Source organism: Lagenorhynchus albirostris, chromosome 16 (genome assembly GCF_949774975.1).
Source record: "Lagenorhynchus albirostris chromosome 16, mLagAlb1.1, whole genome shotgun sequence".
Lineage (NCBI taxonomy): Eukaryota > Metazoa > Chordata > Mammalia > Artiodactyla > Delphinidae > Lagenorhynchus > Lagenorhynchus albirostris.
Window position 1 is genome coordinate 23,515,852 of NC_083110.1, and position 18,318 is coordinate 23,534,169.

The 18,318-nt window shown below is 50.0% G+C and overlaps 1 protein-coding gene across 2 annotated transcripts in view; it reads left to right on the plus strand.

Annotated features, from left to right (window-relative positions):
- The first annotated feature begins 13,157 nt into the window (after positions 1-13,157).
- The window catches only part of SLC29A3 (solute carrier family 29 member 3), a 43,085-nt gene continuing 37,924 nt past the window's right edge, over positions 13,158-18,318 (plus strand). For both annotated transcript variants that reach the window (XR_009535962.1, XM_060125515.1), the window contains exons 1-2: positions 13,158-13,210; positions 16,402-16,700. Coding sequence is in view for 1 of the 2 variants with exons in the window: in XM_060125515.1 (XP_059981498.1) it covers position 13,210; positions 16,402-16,700 (300 nt within the window). In the remaining variant the exon portion in view is untranslated. The remainder of the gene's footprint in view (positions 13,211-16,401; positions 16,701-18,318) is intronic.

The following is an 18,318-nucleotide window of genomic DNA, read 5'->3' on the forward strand; positions in this document are numbered from 1 at the left end:
TAGTGTACAGGAATGCAAGAGATTTCTGTGCTTTAATTTTGTATCCTGCAACCTTACCAACTTCATTGATTAGTTCTAGTAGTTTCCTGGTAGCATCTTTAGGATTTCTCTATGTATAGTATCATGTCATCTGCAAACAGTGACAGTTTTACTTCTTTTCTGTTTTGGATTCCTTTTATTTCTTTTTCTCTCTGATTGCTGTGGCTAAAACTTCCAAAACTATGTTGAATAATAGTGGTGAGAGTGGGCAACCTTGTCTTGTTCCTGATCTTAGAGAAAATGGTTACAGTTTTTCACCAGTGAGAATGACGTTGGCTGTGGGTTTGTCATATATGGCCTTTATTATGTTGAGGCAAGTTCCCTCTATGCCTACTTTCTGGAGGGTTTTTGTCATAAATCAGTGTTGAATTTTGTTGAAAGCTTTTTCTGCATCATATGGTTTTTATCCTTCAATTTGTTAATATGGTGTATCACATTGATTGATTTGCGTAATTGAAGAATCCTTGCATTCCAGGGATAAACCCCACTTGACCATGGTGTATGATCCTTTTAATGTGCTGTTGAATTCTGTTTGCTAGTATTCTGTTGAGGATTTTTGCATCTATGTTCATCAGTGACATTGGCCTGTAGTTTTATTTTTTTGTGACATCTTTGTCTGGCTTTGGTATCAGGGTGATGGTGGCCTCATAGAATGAATTTGGGAGTGTTCCTCCCTCTGCTATATTTGGAAGAGTTTGAGGAGGATAGGTGTTAGCTCTTCTCTAAATGTTTGATAGAATTCACCTGTGAAGCCATCTGGTCCTGGCCTTTTGTTTGTTGGAAGATTTTTAATCACATTTTCAATTTCAGTGCTTGTGATTTGTCTGTTTATATTTTCTATTTCTTCCTGGTTCAGTCTTGGAAGGGTGTGCTTTTTTAAGAATTTGCCCATTTCTTCCAGGTTATCCATTTTATTGGCATATAGTTGTTTGTAGTAATCTCTCATGATCCTTTGTATTTCTGCAGTGTCAGTTGTTACTTCTCCTTTTTCATTTCTAATTCTGTTGATTTTGAGTCTTCTCCCTCTTTTTCTTGATGAGTCTGGCTAATGGTTTATCAATTTTGTTTATCTTCTCAAAGAACCAGCTGTTAGTTTCATTGATCTTTGCTGTTGTTTCCATCATTTCTTTTTTCATTTATTTCTGATCTGATCTTTATGATTTCTTTCCTTCTGCTAACTTTGGGTTTTTCTTGTTCTTCTTTCTCTAATTGCTTTAGGTGTAAGGTTAGGTTGTTTATTTGAGATACTTCTTGTTTCTTGAAGTAGGATTGTATTGCTATAAACTTCCCTCTTAGAACTGCTTTTGCTGCATCCCATAGGTTTTGGGTTGTCGTGTTTTCATTGTCATTTGTTTCTAGGTATTTTTTGATTTCCTCTTTGATTTCTTCAGTGATCTCTTGGGTTATTTAGTAGTGTATTGTTTAGCCTCCCTGTGTTTGTATTTTTTACAGATTTTTTCCTGTAATTGATGTCTAGTCTCATAGCATGTGATCAGAAAAGATATTTGATACGATTTCAATTTTCTTAAATTTACCAAGACTTGGCTTGTGACCCAAGATATGGTCTATCATAGAGAATGTTCCATGAGCACTTGAGAAGAAAGTGTATTCTGTTGTTTTTGGATGGAATGTCCTATAAATATCAATTAAGTCCATCTTGTTTAATGTATCATTTAAAGCTTGTGTTTCCTTATTTATTTTCATTTTGGATGGTCTGTCCATTGGTGTAAGTGGGGTGTTAAAGTCCCCTACTATGATTGTGTTACTGTCGATTTCCCCTTTTATGGCTGTTAGCCTTTGCCTTATGTATTAAGGTGCTCCTATGTTGGGTGCATAAATATTTACAATTGTTATATCTTCTTCTTGCATCGATCCCTTGATCATTATGTAGTGTCCTTCTTTGTATCCTGTAATAGTCTTTACTTTAAAGTCTATTTTGTCTGATATGAGAATTGCAACTCCAGCTTTCTTTTGATTTCCATTTGCATGGAATATCTTTTTCCATCCCCTTACTTTCAGTCTATATGTGTCCCTAGGTCTGAAGTGGGTCTCTTGTAGACAACATATATATGAGTCTTGTTTTTGTATCCATTCAGCCAGTCTATGTCTTTTGGTGGGAGCATTTACTCCATTTACGTTTAAGGTAATTATTGATGTGTATGTTCCTATTACCATTTTCTTAATTGTTTTGGGTTTGTTTTTGTAGGTCTTTTCCTTCTCTTGTGTTTCCTGCCTAGAGAAGTTCCTTTAGCATTTGTTGTAAAGTTGGTTTGGTGTTGCTGAATTCTCTTAACTTTTGCTTGTCTTTAAAGGTTTTAATTTCTCTGTCGAATCTGAATGAGATCCTTGCTGGGTAGAGTAATCTTCGTTGTAGGTTTTTCCCTTTCATCACTTTAAATATGTCCTGCCACTCCCTTCTGGCTTGCAGAGTTTCTGCTGAAAGATCAGCTGTTAACCTTATGGGAATTTCTTTGTATGTTATTTGTTGCTTTTCCCTTGCTGCTTTTAATATTTTTTCTTTGTATTTAATTTTTTTTTTTTTTTTTTTTTTGCAGTACGCAGGCCTCTCACTGTTGTGGCCTCTCCCGTTGCGGAGCACAGGCTCCGGACGCGCAGGCTCAGCGGCCATGGCTCATGGGCCCAGCCGCTCCGCGGCATGTGGGATCTTCCCAGACCAGGGCATGAACCCGTGTCCCCTGCATCGGCAGGCGGACTCTCAACCACTGCACCACCAGGGAAGCCCTGTATTTAATTTTTGATAGTTTGATTAATATGTGTTTTGGAGTGTTTCTCTTTGGGTTTATCCTGTATGGGACTCTCTGCGCTTCCTGGACTTGATTGACTATTTCCTTTCCCATTGTGGTTTTGATTTGCATTTATGATTAGTGATGTTGAGCATCCTCTCATGTGTTTGTTGGCAATCTGTATATCTTTGGAGAAATGTCTATTTAGTGGTTTGGAAAATTTTTAAAGTCTTTATTGAATTTGTTGCAATATTGCTTCTGTTTTATGTTTTGGTTTTTTGGCCTTGAGGCATGTGGGCTCTTAGCTCCCTGACGAGGAATTGAACCCGCACCCACTGCATTGGTAGGCGAAGTCTTACCCACTGGACTGCCAGGGAACTCCCATCAGCTGTCTTCTTGAATGTTTTTCTGTCAGCAATTGGGAATGACCTTCCTTTTTTTCTCAAAATTCCACAAGTTAGGGGCCAGGAGGTCATTGCCAGAGTTCTCTGGGCTCCTAGAAATGATCAAGTTCAACTGCCTAATTTTACAGAAGGGAAAACTGGCCCAGAGAGGGATAAGAACTTCCCCATGGTCACACAGCAAGTCAGAGCCCATGCTACCTCTGGATCCCAGTCCCTGCTCCTCAGCCAGTGCTCTCAGTGTGTAAGCATTCATGGGACGTGTTCAGGAGTCGGTCATTTGAGCCTGTCATGGGCTAGGTGATGGGTGGGAGGAACAACAGATGTGAAGCCCTCAGCGTCCCTGTCTGCCTCTGAGAAGTTCAGAAGGGTGTTTCCCAGCTGGGGCTGAGGCTGAGGTCAGTTGAGAGCACTCACCTGAGACATAAGAAAATCATGCCAGCAGAAAGGGAATGATGGGAGGGCTGGGATTGTGTGACTTTAAACCCAAGGCTGTCTTGCATGGTTGGGCTTAATCACTGGACAAGAATACCATATCTAAGGGGGAGGGTGGTGCTATTCCTACACAGATTGTACATTTATGTATTTACTATGAGATATTTCCAGCAGATGGCAGTAAAAGGTCTTGTTCTAATAATATCAACACATTGGTTTTAATTTTCCTATAGATGGAAATGTCTTTATTTATTTATTTATTATTTATTTTTGGCTGCATTGGGTCTTCATTGCTGCCCATGGGCTTTCTCTAGTTGCAGTGAGCGGGGGCTACTCTTCGTTGCGGTGTGCGGGCTTCTCCTTGTGGTGGATTCTCTTGTTGCAGAACACGGGCTCTAGGCATGCAGGCTTCAGTAGTTGTAGCACACAGGTTCAGTAGTTGTGGCTCATGGGCTCTAGAGCACAGGCTCAGTAGTTCTGGCACTCGGGCCTAGTTGTTCTACAGCACGTGGGATCTTCCCGGACCAGGGCTCAAACCCATGTCCCTTGCATTGGCAGGTGGATTCTTAACCACTGAGCCACCAGGCAAGTCCTGGAAATGTTTTGAGGGGATTTTTTTTTTTCTAATTTGCACAAAGGTGTCATACGGCTGGCAGTGGCCCTGGTCCCCTCTACCCTGTAGACCTCAGGTCTCCCTGTGTGAGTTGAGTCTGGTCCCAGCCTTGTCCAGCATTCATTGCCTGCTCTGTGGGTAAATTTTGTGATCTCTAAAGTTTGGGGTAAGAGCACCCTCTGGCTTCTTAGTAGAGAGTCACAGCACATTAAAGGCTCTGAGAAGGCCTGCGTGAAGAAGCTGGTCTCATAATCCAGGGCGTCCCACATGTATTTGGCCATGGGACCCTTTTTTATTTTTAAAATTTATATTGGAGTATAGTTGATTTACAATGTTGTGTTAGTTTCAGGTGTCCAGCAAAGTGAATCAGTTATACATATACATATATCCACTCTTTTTTAGATTCTTTACCATATAGGCCCTTACAGATTATTGAGTAGAATTCCCTGAGCTATACAGTAGGTCCTTATTAGTTATCTACTATGGGATCCTTTTCTAAACTTTTCATGCCCTGAAGGGCCCTGCCAGCTCTGACTTCCAGGGACCTGTGGCTCTAGGGTGTATGCCAAGGATGGCCTGGCTGTCCCACTGTGGGTAGGAAGCACCTGTGGGCTGGGTCCTCTGCAAGTTTATGGCCTAGTGGGGGAGGCGGGGGAGGCAAGGCACATACACATACATGCACACAGACCCACCACTAAGATTGTCATCATTTTCTGGGGACCCAGAGTACCTGGAGCCATCACATTTCATGAGTGTGTGTGTGTGTGTGTGTGTGTGTGTGTGTGTGTGTGTGTGTGTGTGTGTGTGTGTGTGTGTGTGTGTGTGTGTGTGTGTGTGTGTGTCTGTATGTAGGAAAGGAAAGGGGTAATAGCCTGAGGTGGGGCAGCAGCCCAGGGAGGGGGTGGGCAAGGTCAGGTAGAGGGAAGTTATTTCGTACAGGTAGCCCCCATAGGCAGGTAGATTATCTAGGGTACCCCCAGGAGTCAAGGGTACCCATTTAAAACTCCTCACCCTCTGCCCACCACCTAAGCAGGAGGGCCTTGTTTGCCACCTGCTCCTTGGTGGGGTGCAAAGAGTTCCAGCCTGGGAAGCAGGAGACCTGGGCTCTAGTCCTGATGCTGTGGGGGTCACTATCCCTCGCCAAGCCTCAGTTTCCCCATCCATAAAATGGAGGCCTTTGACCTGCTGCTCTGTAAGTTTTCTCTGGCTGCTGTAGTGCTGTAATTTGAGGCTGGGGGTCCTCGTTCTAGGCAGGGGTGTGACAGCCCCACGCGTTGGACCCTCCTCTGTCACTGTCCCAGGGTGGATGATGGAAAACCAGGAGCAGGCAGAAGATGGGCTAGTTCCACCCCTGTGACTGGGTAGCTGCCCAGTGAGATGCCCTAGAGCAGAGCAGTGAGGTGACAAGGCTGCCACACATGCCAGCCAGCCTGGCACAGCCTGCAATCTTCAGGCCACCCGCTGTTGCCCCTGAAGGGTTGCTGGGTGTGGATGGGCCACGGGCTGCCCCTTCCTCCACTAGGGGCCAGAAGGAGAAAAACTCCATTCCAACCCCAGCCAACGCCTTGAGATCAGACTCAGGAAGACCTCATCCACTGCCGTTTAGCAAATTTTCGAAATTTTGCCCATTTTAATTCAAAATGTGATAATGCTTATGGTTTAAAAATTAAAGTACAAAAGAATAGGGGAAAAGTAGATCGTCTTCCTCCTGTCTCACCCCCTTCCCTCCCGCCCTCCCCAGTCCCCAGTCCTCCCCCATGGACGGAATTGCTACTTTGCTTATATATCGCCTCAGGAAGATCTATGCATATACAAACATACATTTGTTCATGTAAATATTTAAATAGAATGGGTTTGATTCAGGAGTCTCAAGCCCTTAAGGTATAAACATGAAATAGTTTTATTTTTCCAATAACTGCTCAGATACTCATTTTGTTGACACCATCTTTCCCCGCTGGATAGCAGCCTCCCTTAATGATGTCTCCATGGAGGTCCCTAACTTTTCTCTCCCTTGCTGTTGTTAAGACAGATTCATTTTTGTTGCTAAGGCTCCACCCATCCATCTTGGAACTCCAACCTCATCTTTAACGAAGGCCCTGCTAGCGCCCTCTACAGGCCACTGGGGGCTGCGCTGCCTGTTCTCCACGCCTTCCCCTTGACCTCCCCTTGCACCCCCATTCACTGCCTCAGCCAACAATTCCCTGCTCCCAACAGCGGGATGTCTTTCGCCCTCCCGACCTCCTCCCTCGTCACTTCGTCAGAAAAGCTGCCCTCAAGCAAGCTGTCGCCTGCACCAGGTACAAGCATCTCGCGCCAAGGCCCTGGCCTTCTCTGAACTGGGCTCTTGGAGAGTTTAAGGACTGTTCTCAACAGGTTGCCGTTTCTAACCATAATCCCTGCCCTGGATCAACATTGCAGGGCCAGGAGGCGCTTGAGATTAGGAACCGCCAGGCCCTGATATTTCAAAACACAAACTGGTGGGGCAGGGAGCGGCCCCCATGCCGCTGCCCATCTCACTCGGCACAGTGCCCGTCACTGCTGGGTGCCAGGTCCAGGCAGCACACACTGCTCTTGGAGCCACGGCCTAGGGGGAGACAGGGAAACCAATGGGCAAGGGGACCACAGAAGCTCAGAGAGGCTCCAACTAAGCCTGGGGTCCACAAAGACTTTCTGGAACTAAGATGTTTTGGAATGCTGGGGCTGGTTTCCCTCAGACAGTTTTGCAATTATGCGTTTTGTGGAAGATGCTTTTAGGCAAAAGTCAGCAGCAATTTTCTTTCATGAAACTTCTTACAAAGAGAAGATGCTGTTGTCCTTTCAGCAGCTGGTGGGCCAGATATGAAGGCTGCTGTCTGCCGGAGGTGCCGAAGTGGCCTCAGGGCCCTATTTGGGTGCGTGTATGAGTGTGAGGGGTGTGTGCTGGTGTCCTCTTAATGACCCTAACCTGGGAGATGGGGGGGTGGGTGCAGGGACAGGGGTGGCACCAGCAAGTCTGCGCTATGCCAGCAGCCCCCGAGGGGCTGGCCCAGCCCAGGCCTCCCTGTGGGGGATTTGAATCTGCCCATTCCAGATAAGCCCATTAAGCTTCGGCCTAAGAAGCTTCCTCAAGGAGAGGGTCTGGATAACTGGAAATTCAGTCAATATTTATTGATCTAATCCATAGACCTGCACAGCACGGGGAGTGCAGCGGGAAGTGAATCAGACCTGGACTCAGCCCTCAAGCCGCTCGGCAGAATAAAAAGTGAATTCTCGCAGTGGGTACACCAGGACCGAGCAGCAGCCAGCCTGAGAGGGACACCAGCGGAGCGCGAGGGAGCTCGAGGAAGGGAGGGGTCCCCCCGCCGGCCCGCCTTGAAAGGTGTGGAATCTAGGCAGGTGGAGATGGGGTGGAGTGCTGGATGCAAGGGACCGCCAGGTGGCAGGGATGGCGTGATGACAAGTACGGAGGTGAGAAAGCCCATAGTGGAGCAAAGGGCTCCTGGAGTCAGAGAAGGGGCAGGGTCAGTCTGGGAAGGACAGAGGGGCCGTGCTGACCCACCTGCCACAGGGGCATGGCTCCCCATAAGGCCAGCCACTCGAGGTTCATCCACGGATCTGCTCCCTGAGGCCAGGGGTCAAAAAGAAACGTCTGCAGGATCCATGCTGCTCGGTCACGTGAACAAGAGAAGCAGCCTTATTAACACGTCACGAAGAGGTGTGCCCTCTCGGCTGTTTCTTGAAACACAGGCTGTCTCAGCATATACTGCCCACTTTCCACTGTTGTTAGCAGACGGGTCTCAAGGAAACAGGAGGGTAAGTGTTCTGTTAAATGGCCTCTCTCATTTGGCCTCAGCGCAACAGGGAGGTGATAGGGGAAAGTGGCGACTGTGGCTCACCCGAGACCCCACAGCCCACCCAAAAGGGAGGCCCTCACTACTGGCTCAAACGGTGGCTGCCAGGCAGGAGCGAGTACCCAGGGCTGCTCCAAGTTCCTGCTCTTAGAAACCAGAAACCAGGATTAGGATTTGTATGGGAAATCACTCCATTTGTAATTTTGGGCTCAAATTTCTTTAAATACTGGGTAGGCCAAACAAGGCCCACCCAGTCTGTGACCTGCTAGGTAGTGGGAGCTGCGGAGGGGTTTTGAAGCAGAGGAGGGTCAGGCTCAGAACTGCTCTGGTTCAGGGCTCTGCTGCCTGGGACAGGGTCCCGAGCCCCTGGCCCTCTCTGCAGACTGCCAAGAGGCCCCTGTCTGGGCGTTGCTTTCCCCGAGCTGCATCAGAAGGACAGTGGCACCTGCCCCAGCCCCCCTCCTGCATCCCTCCATGGGATGGCAGCCTCGGCTCGTCCTTTTCCCAGAAGCCTCTCCTCTGCCTGATGAAACCCAGGGCAGGGCTAAGCTGCCAGCCCTCAGGTCCCAGCGATTCCCCTATGACCAGGAGCTCAGGGACAGATGCCCTGCACTCACACTGGTAAATGCTGTGATAACCCAAGGGGGTTACACTGGGCAGGGCAGCCCCTGAGAACTGCAGGGGCTCGTTGGGATCCATTTCACAGACTTCTAGGATGGCAGAGGTGGGGGTCCTTGGCCATTATTTAATCCACCCTCACCTGATGCCAGAATTCCCTTCACAATGGCCCACACATGGGCTTGACCAATCTCTGCTTGAATACTTGCAGAGTTAGGGAACTCATCACGTATTAACAGTAATAATAACAGCTGACATTTGAGTGCTTACTTGTTTTCACTATAGGGGCTGATTTTAGGAACCAACAGGAATAAGTCTAAGGCTTCTAGTCCCTGAAAGCTTATCAAATATTTGAAAACAGCTCTCATGGTCCACCCTGGAGCCATTTCTCCCCCATCCACTACTGCAAAGGTCACAGGTTCCAGCTCGTGTCACTAGTAATGTCCCATTTCTTAATCCGGGTGCTGGTGGCATGGATGCATCCATTGTGTAATCATTCATAAACTCTACACTTATGATTTGTACACTAGGCTATATGTAGGTTATACTTGCATCAGAAAACGTCAAACAAGAAAACAAAAGAAACAATGGAAAGAATGCATTAGGGAGTGTGAGGTTGAAGGTGTAAGAAAGAGAAGGATCGATGGATCCTGAAAGGCTCCCGAGCTGGTGGGAGGGCGGGGGTTGGGATCTGGAGCCGGAGGGGGAGCAGACCCAGGACAGAGAGGGCAACTTTCCTGTTGTAAGTGGAAAGATAGACAGAAAAGCAGGAGCAGATGGGAGCATATTTGGTGCTGAGAAATGAGGAAGGTCCTCCCTGGTGGCTTCTGTTTTCTCTGCCAAGTAGGAGGTAGGAGGCAAGGCCATCTCAGGATGGGGTGTGTCCAGGTGTTTGAGGTGAGTGGAGAAGGAAGGTGGCAACCCTACGAAGATGTGTCATGGGACTGCTGGTATCCTGGAAGCCCATCCCAGGTTGGTGACATGAATTTAGAGTGGAGCCACTGGCCTGCTGGGGACTTTGTCCAGCAAGGCTCTTCCGCTCAGGTGTAGGTGGGTTCACCTGGGGTTTGACCAGCAGTGCTACTGGGAGACGAGGGGCATGGGAGTTGGGGGTATTGCCAAGATGTTACCGAAATGATGGACCATGGGATCTAAGCTGGCTCTGGCTGGAAGGAAAATGCCCAATGCAGGGAGGGGAGACAGATGGGGTTGGGGGCTGGAGCCTCCAGGAGGTCCAGAACATTCCCCAGAGGGAGCAGTTGAGCAAAGCAGAGGAGAGGTGGTTTGAGCCAGAGAGGTGGTAAGGACTTGAACCAGTGATGTGGGAGCAGAGAGTTATGGGTCAGCAGTTATGGACGATTCCTTATCTCTCAGGAGCCACGTGCCCTGCTTGGGGGCCCAGGAAACCCTAGAAAGCAGGAAATGCACGGAGCCAGCCCAGCCTGGGAGCATGGCAGTGACGGGGAAAGGCCACGAGATGGCAGCACCAGCCTGATGAAGCCTCGGCCTCCCCCGGTGGCCTTCCTGCTGCGCAGGCTCTTCTTATTGCTTAATCGCCTACAGGTTTTAAGGCTTTGGGTGAAATGAGGAGTTTATGTGAGCCTTCCCCCGTCCCCACTCCCAACCTCCTTTCATGGAACCCCTGACTGAGTTCTGGAGGCAGAAAGGCGTTGTTTTGAATCTTGGCTCTGTCGCTTATCAGCTGCGCGACTCCAGACAAGGTACTAACCTCTCAGTAGCCCGGGTTCTTCATACGTAAAAAGAGGCTAACCAGAGTACCGACCTCACGGGGTTGTGTGTTAGGCTCAAGGAGATGGTCGCTGGGGGGAGGGGGAGGGCAGCCAGAGCTTTTTGAGAGCAGTTGTTACTAATTGCAGGGCCCCCCTCTGGGCCTCATAGAAGGCTGTTAGGTTGGGATGATCAGAGGAGGGAACCCAGACTTGTCTTCCTAGGGATGCCTAAACGGCATCCAAGCCCAGGGCCATCTGGCTCCAGTTCTGTCCACCACACCAGGTGGCCTCCCCAGCCAGTCCATAGCATCGCATCCCAGCTCCTTGGGGCCAGGAGCAAGTCCCTTTGTAATAGTGAGATGGCTTCTGTACAGCACTCAGAACTTGCAGGGTATTTCCAAGCCTAGGAGTGACAGGATGCTTTCTCATAGCGCCGAGTTGTAAAGTATCAACCCAGTGGAGAGCACCTTGGATGTTTTGAGTTTTCCTTCCTTCCTTCTCCTTTCTTCCTCCCTCCCTTCTCTTCCCCGGCCCTCCTTCTTCTCCTTCTCCTTCTTCTCCCTCACCTCCTCCTTTCTCTCCCCCCTTCTTTTTCTTCTTCACGTGCATTTCAGAACAATGAGGATGCCCAGTGGCTGTGCAGCAGTGTACTGTTTACAAATATTTCCCTGACATGCTCTGGCAATGCCTGTAAGCAGGCATCAACTCCGCCCACTTGCAATGCCTCTATGCCTCATCCCCACCCCAGACACAGAGGAGAGGGCCCTCCAGGCAGAAAAGTGTTGCTACTCCATTCCTAGGCCTTATCAGAAGAGGCCTCCACAGCCAGCCCACAACAACATCGGGCCAAGGGAGCGGATCCCACCAATCACTGGGGCCTGCCCACTTGCCCAGCCGTTCCCATCCCCTCCCTGGTCCTGGAATCGGTCTGCTCTCAGAGTTGGCTGCAGCTGCAGGGTTTCCTGTATCCTCTGCCCTTGGCTGCCTGTCCCCCCAGGGAGAGCACAAGTTCCTCCAAAGCAAGACCCCAGCCCTTGGCACCTTTGGGTCTTTGCACTGTTTTTACTCTCAACACTTCTGACAACAAATGTGGTGGGTTTCTTTTTTCTGATATACATACCAACAACAAATTGTCCAACTCTCTGGAAACCAGCTAGGTGTCCTACAATTCAATTCAATTCTGACACCAACTCCATGGAGCCTCAGACCCCACAGGTTGAGGGCTCAGTCCCACAAGGTTGCCCCCACTTCAGACTCCAGTCACAAGTATGGGGTACCCAGGGTGCCCAATCTGCTGTCCAACTTGGTGACAAAATCGAGGGTTCCCACACATCCCCTTCACTTTCAATAATTTGCTAAAACGGCCTATAGCACTCAGGAAAACAGTTAACTTACTATCACTGGTTTATTATAAAGGATACAAATGAACAGGGTACCAGGTCCAGAGCTTCTGTCCCCATGCAGTTGGGGTGTGCCACCCTCCCTGCAGGCGGATGTGTTTGCCAACCCAGCAGCTCTCTGAACCCCCATCATTTAGGGGTTTTTCTGGAGGTTCATCATGTAGGAATGATTAATTAACTCATTGGTCATGGGTGATTATGTCATCTCCAGCCCCACTCCCCTCCCTGGAGGGGGGGCGTGGAGCTGAACGTTCCAAGCCTCTAATCCCTGGGTGGGCTCCTCTGGTGCCACCAGCCCTCATCCGGAAGCTATCTGGAGCCCACCAAGCCCACCTCATTAGCATAAATTCAGGTACGGTTGAAAGGGGCTCGTTATGAACAACAAAAGACTCTCCCATCACTCAGCAAATTCTATGGGTTTTAGACAGTCGAGTCCAGAACAAGGGAACAGACCAAATATATATTCCTCATTCTAACACAATATCATGGGACCCCATTGCAGGGCAGGGCACAGAGTAGGTCTGCTTAATGAAGGAAGTACAGTGTTCTGTGAGCCTCACCATGAAACAAGGCTGCCACCTCCCCCGGTCCCGAGAGCAGCCAGCACTGAGCTCACCCCTGTGGGGTCAGGGGCATCTCCGCAGGGGTTTTAGACCCAGACAGAGCTGGTGTTACATCCCAGCTCCATCTGGGGTTCCCACAAGCCCAGATTTCTCAGGTCCCTCCGCAATAGGGGCACAAGGCGACGCCGGCCCCTCAGGGCATGTGGATGTCAGGGGCACAGCAGAGAGAGGGTAGGATAAAGGTGGCTGCCTTGGCCTGTAATTTAGACAGGAAGGTCTGGCGGCTGGTGGGAGGGCCTCGTGGGGCCGGGGTGGTCCTGAGGACTGCGTGCTGCCGGCCCAACTACGCCCCTGCCTCAGCCAGACAACGAGCCTCTGGAAGGTGTTGGCACACAGGAGGGTCCCTCAGGCGGCGCGGGGGTGGGGTGCGGGGAACAGCAGGGGATCAGGGAGGAGCGGGTGAGACTGCAGGAGTCTGGGGGCAGGTGGAGAGCTCTTCCGGGCTCTGGGGAGCAGGGCTCTGGGAAATGATGGGGTCGGGCTCCACGGTGGAGAAGCAGCTGCGGCAGCACCGAGAGCCGGCTCACAGAGCGCTCGCACGCCCGCCTGCCTGCGCAGGGCACCTGGCGGCCCGGCGCCTCACTCTTTCCACCTGTGAAGTGGGGCAGCAGCGCAGGGAGCGCCGGAAGGAGAAAGGTTTGCAAACCGGGAAGCGCCGGCGGTGGTGGGCGGGGCGGCGCCTGGAGGCGGAGCCCGGCCTGCGGCCCAGCAGAGCCGCGAGTCGTCGTAGTGGCCGAGGTAAGCAGAGGCGGCGGCGGCGGCGACGCGGCGGCGACAGTAAGTGCGGGCCGGCTGTCGGGCGCGGGTCTGGCCCCCGCCCAGCTCTTCAGGCCCTCGGTCGCCCACTGGGCTGGCGCAGTCGGCGGCCTCCCGCCGCGGCCCTCCTGGGGGGCTCCGCGGGAGCCTCAGGACCCCGGCCTCTGTCTTGGCGCCTCTCGCTGTGGCCCCCTCCCCAGCGTCCCTCCGCTTCCTCTCCGCTCTCTCCTCCTCCCCCTACTTTCCTCTCACTTTGCCTCTTTCTGGGTCTCTATCTTCTTTCTCCCCCAGATTCTCCGCCCTCCTCCCCATGGATTTCCTGAGACTGGACCTCACCGCCTGGAGATGGGGGGCCTGGGTATGGACAGGTCAGCCCAGAGTATCCAGAAGGTGGCTGACTGTCCAAACTGGGAAGCCTGAGGCTGGGGGTGTCCACAACCCCAAGGCAGATTCTGCCATGGCCTGTGGGTGGCCCCGTGAGTTTCCCAGCAGTGCTTTCCCGTAGGTTAGCTTCACCAGCCCCCCTGCCCCCATTTCATAGGTGAGGAAATAGAGACACAGAGGCGAGATTGCCAGAGTCAGTAAGAAACTTCCTGGAAACCAGCACCCAGACCTGGAGGATGGCCTGCAGTGAGTCCAGGCCCCGCGAGTTTCTGCTGCTTCGTGCAGCGGCTGCCCCTTGCCCCAGGTCACCCGGGACGGGAGCAGGGCTGAGCCCAACGAGCTCCTGCAGGTGCCTGAGGAACACACTCCAGGCCACAGCCAGCCCACCAGCCGAGGCTCTTCCTTACCTTTCTTTTTAATCCAAAAGCCAGCAGCTCGTTTTCATCAAGAGTAATAAGACTTTGCTCACTCCAGTGCCTTGGCCTGTGACCTGGGCGAGAGGAAATTCCAGGCTCCTTCGAAGCTTTGTCAAGGCTGAATGGTCCTGGACAAATAGCTACCTGGCGCTGAGAATGGACGCTGGCAGAGTGGCCTGGGTGACCGAGCTGTTGGCCCCTGCACCCACACTTGGAGCTGGAGCATCTGGAAGGAACCACTTGGCCTTTGTCTGTTGTCCTACGTGGGTCATAATTTTTACATTTTAAACACTAATTTAGAAATGGTGTGTGTGTGTGTGTGTGTGTGTGTGTGTGTGTGTGTGTGTGTGTGTGTGTGTGTGTGTGTGTGTGTACACATGTGCATGTGTGGCCACACTGTGTGGTCAGTGCTGAGCTCCCTGTGAGCAAAGCTGGGAAAGGGCTCTGCTCAACCAGGGGAGTTTAAAATAGACTTGCTGACTCGGATGCTCTCCTGCCTGCCTGCTGCAGGGTATATGCTGCCCCAGCAGGGGAAAACATCCTGGCTGCCCCCATTCATTCCATTCATTCCAGAGTCCATTCATTCAGCAAACACTGATGAGGGTGCCCTGCAGTGCTGCCTTCACCGCTGCTCACAACTCACTGGCCAGGAGCCAGCAGACGAGGGTGCACGTTGCCAGCCACCTGCCTCCCAGGGACGCCATGGAGTCCACATGGGCTCAGACTGCTTGGCTATGTAACCTTACTCTTACTGTGTGACTTTGGGCAAATTGCTCAACCTCTTTGAGGCTCACTTTTCACCTGTGAAATGGGTCTTAGAGTACTACCTACTATACTGGGCTGTGGTCAGCCTCAAGTGCTAGGCACAGAGCTTGACATGCATGAGTACTGGATTTAATTTTAACTATCGGGAATTCTTACTGTTTGAATGTGGGACAAATCAAGTGATTTAAGTCCTCATCCTTTGCTTCTGATAAAAAGGAGACAATAATTTCTGTCCTGCCTAATTCCGGGAAATGTTGTGAGGCTCTCCCGAAATAGTAGCAGAGCCTGATAAGGCTCTGTACCTCTGTGACACAGTGTTCCCATCTCACCTGGCCTGGCTTGATGCTCTGAGTTAAGGCTCAGACTCCTACGTGAGCCGAGATGCATTGATTTGTTTATTGCAGAAGGGACGACAGAGTATCCCATCCTCAGCTTTATGGAAATATTTCCCATTTATCAAGCTGCTGTCATGGCCTGTGTGCTATATAGGGCATAGAAGCAGGCGTGCTACCTTGCAGCCAAACTCCGCAGCCAGCCGGCCAGGTGACAAGCCGAGGATGGCAGGGAAGATGCTGACATTTGTCAGCATTGCCAGCCAGTCGCAGTTTACAAAAACCATTGGAAAAAGGCTTCCCTGGGTTTGCGGATGGGGATGGGGAAGGTGAGGCTCAGAGCATGGTGACTTGCCCAAGGCCATCTACACAATTGTTACTGGCAACCTGGAATCTTCGATTTGTCTTAGCTGCTACCACAAATGGGGAGTTGCTGTTTCGTTTTGGGATGTGATGAACAGAGGTGGGGACCCAGGCTGGAGCTGCAGGCTCAGGCTTGGCCATTGGCCTGGTTTGTGACCCGTTCTTTGGACCTCGGTTTCCCCACAAATGAAATGAGAGTGGACTATTAGATGTTTCAAACCAGCTTCTGGGGGCAGCGCTAGACGCCATGAGGTTGTTTGTTGTTGTTAATATTATTTAATTTGAATGCTTTTATTTATAATTTTATTTTTGAAAAGATAATACATTCACAAAGTTCAGAATTCGAGAGGCGCAGAAGAATATGCAGTGAAGTCCCCACCCTCCCCATCCCTAGCCTCCCACCTCAGAGGCAACCACTGTTTGAAATTTTTTGTGTCCTTCCAGAGGATATACGTACATATGTGTGTATTTTCTCCTTCCCATCTACCCCATCCCTGCTTTTTTGCACAAATAGTACCATATTCTGCACACTTTTCCTGCTCCTTACTTTTCTCACATAAAGTTGAAGAGTTTAGAGAGCACTGTGTCCTCATCAGGGGGCCTAATTCCTTTTGTTATGGCTGCTTAGAAAGTTCGATGCCTTGAGACCAGATTTGCCCTTGCAGATTGATTGCCACAGGCCCCACCATGCCGCATTGCCTTACTCCCAGCTGCCCCACAATTATTTGCTACTCTGTTGCCCTTGTATGGACTGGGTGGGGGGAACCTGAGGTCACTTACAGTGTGACATCTTATCCTTCTCCCTAATCTTTAAACCTGAAGCTCTCGAACCACACCTTGGTGACCCTGTAGACCTCAGAGTGGGGACATAGTCAGCTCTGTAGGATGGGTGAGTCCCGGCCTCAGCTTCTGATCACCTGCCCCATCTCTGCTTCTCTCTCTGCTCCAACAGTGGCCATCGTCTCAGAGGATGACTTACATCAAAGCTCCAACTCCACCTACAGAACTGCAAGCAGCTCTCTCCGAGCTGACCAAGAAGCACTGCTTGAGAAGCTGCTGGACCACCCGCCGCCCGGCCTGCAGAGGCCCAAGGACCGCTTCAGTGGTACCTACATCATCTTCTTCAGCTTGGGCATCGGTGGCCTGCTGCCATGGAACTTCTTCGTCACGGCCCAGGAGTACTGGATATTCAAACTCAGCAACTGTTCCAGCCCAGCCACAGTGGAGGAGTCTAAGGGCTCGGACATCCTGGTAAGGCGTGTTCCTCCTGGGAGGCGGTGAAGGGTGACTTCATTTGGGTGCACCCTTCCAGGGAGGCTTGCAGCGTCCTAAGAGTATGGATGCAAATTGGGAAGCTGTGTGGAGTATAGTACATAGATGGAATTCACTTCAGCCCTAAAACATGCTCTGTGTTGTATATGAGGCCTGATGCTTCAGGTGGCAGGGGAAGGTGGAAATGGATAAGACACAGCCCCAGCCTTCACGTTGCTTAGTATTTAACTTGGGGAGGAGATGCAAATGATGATTCTGTGCCATGTGGTATGGTAACCAAGAATTCAGAGTCCATGCCTCCAGGAGTCTGAAAGAGTGGATATAATAGTGCTAAGTTCAGCTGTGAGTTGCAGAAAATTCCATAAGAGCAGTGGCTACCACAAGATAGAAGGTCATTTTTCTCTCATGTGCAAGTCTGGAGGGGGCCAGCCCAATGCTAGTGTGATGTTCCATGTTTGCAGGAACCTAGTTACTCCACCATGTGTAGCTTCCATGTTCAAGATCACTTCATAGTCTGAAATGGCTGTTGGAATTCTAGCCATTACATCAAGTAGGAAGAGGAAAAGGACAGTTATAAGAACATAAACACTCTGGGAAGTAAAACACATTGCTTTTGCTCATATCGCATTGGTCAGTCGTGTGACCACAAGCACTGCAAAGGAGGCTGGGAAGTGTAGTCTTTAAGTGTTGTCTTTATCCCGAGAACCATGTACCCAGCCCAGATAGGAGTCTGTGTAGTTATGGAAGATGGGGAATTGAAGACTGGGCGTAAGTAGTCTTGTTATTAGGGGAGAAATCTCTGCAACTTAGAAGAATGGGGAGGAGACATTCCAGGTGGAAGGAAAACTCTGAGCTATGGCAGGTTGGGAGGAAAGTTCAGATGTCTATTAGGAACAGTGAAGCATCTGGTTTTGCTATATGTGGGGTGCATATAAGAGAGAAATAAGGCTTGAGATAATTTCCTGGGCCTTGAAGGCTTTGCTTGGGCCTTGAATGTCAAGGTGAGGAGTCTCAGTTTGGTTGGCAGGTGGCATCAAGCCCTCTCTCTCCACCTGGGGCTGCTCATTTTGTGGGGTGACTTTTCCCATGGGCAGGGAGAGTGTTAAAGAAAAAATTATTCTGCCACTTGTTAAAGTGGTAAGGAAACCTTTACTCAAGACTGTTGCAGTAAGGGAGAGAGATTGGGCTCAGCTCCAAATACTGCAAGGACAAGTGGGGATTTATAGCTAAGGAGCAAAGTGAGGGGGTCAGTGGTTGGAACATTACTAAGAGGAATCATCAGGGTAGAGGGTTTTTTTTTTTTCTCATAAATTAAGGTTTCATTATAATTTGGTTTAGTATAAAAATTGTCACTAACCTTACTTGGAAAGTAGCCATAGCATTTGAGAATTATTTCTTTTTTTAATGTTGAAGTATAGTTAATTTACAATGAAGGGTAGGGGGATTCTTGCTAAAGGCAGGCCAATGACATAGACACCAAGGGTGGGGGATGAAGAACTTGATCAGATCTCGAGGGTGATAAGATATCAAGGGTGGGGGGATTCTCCATAAACTGACTTCGAAGGATTCTTGCTAAGACTGAGCTGGCAGGTGGAGA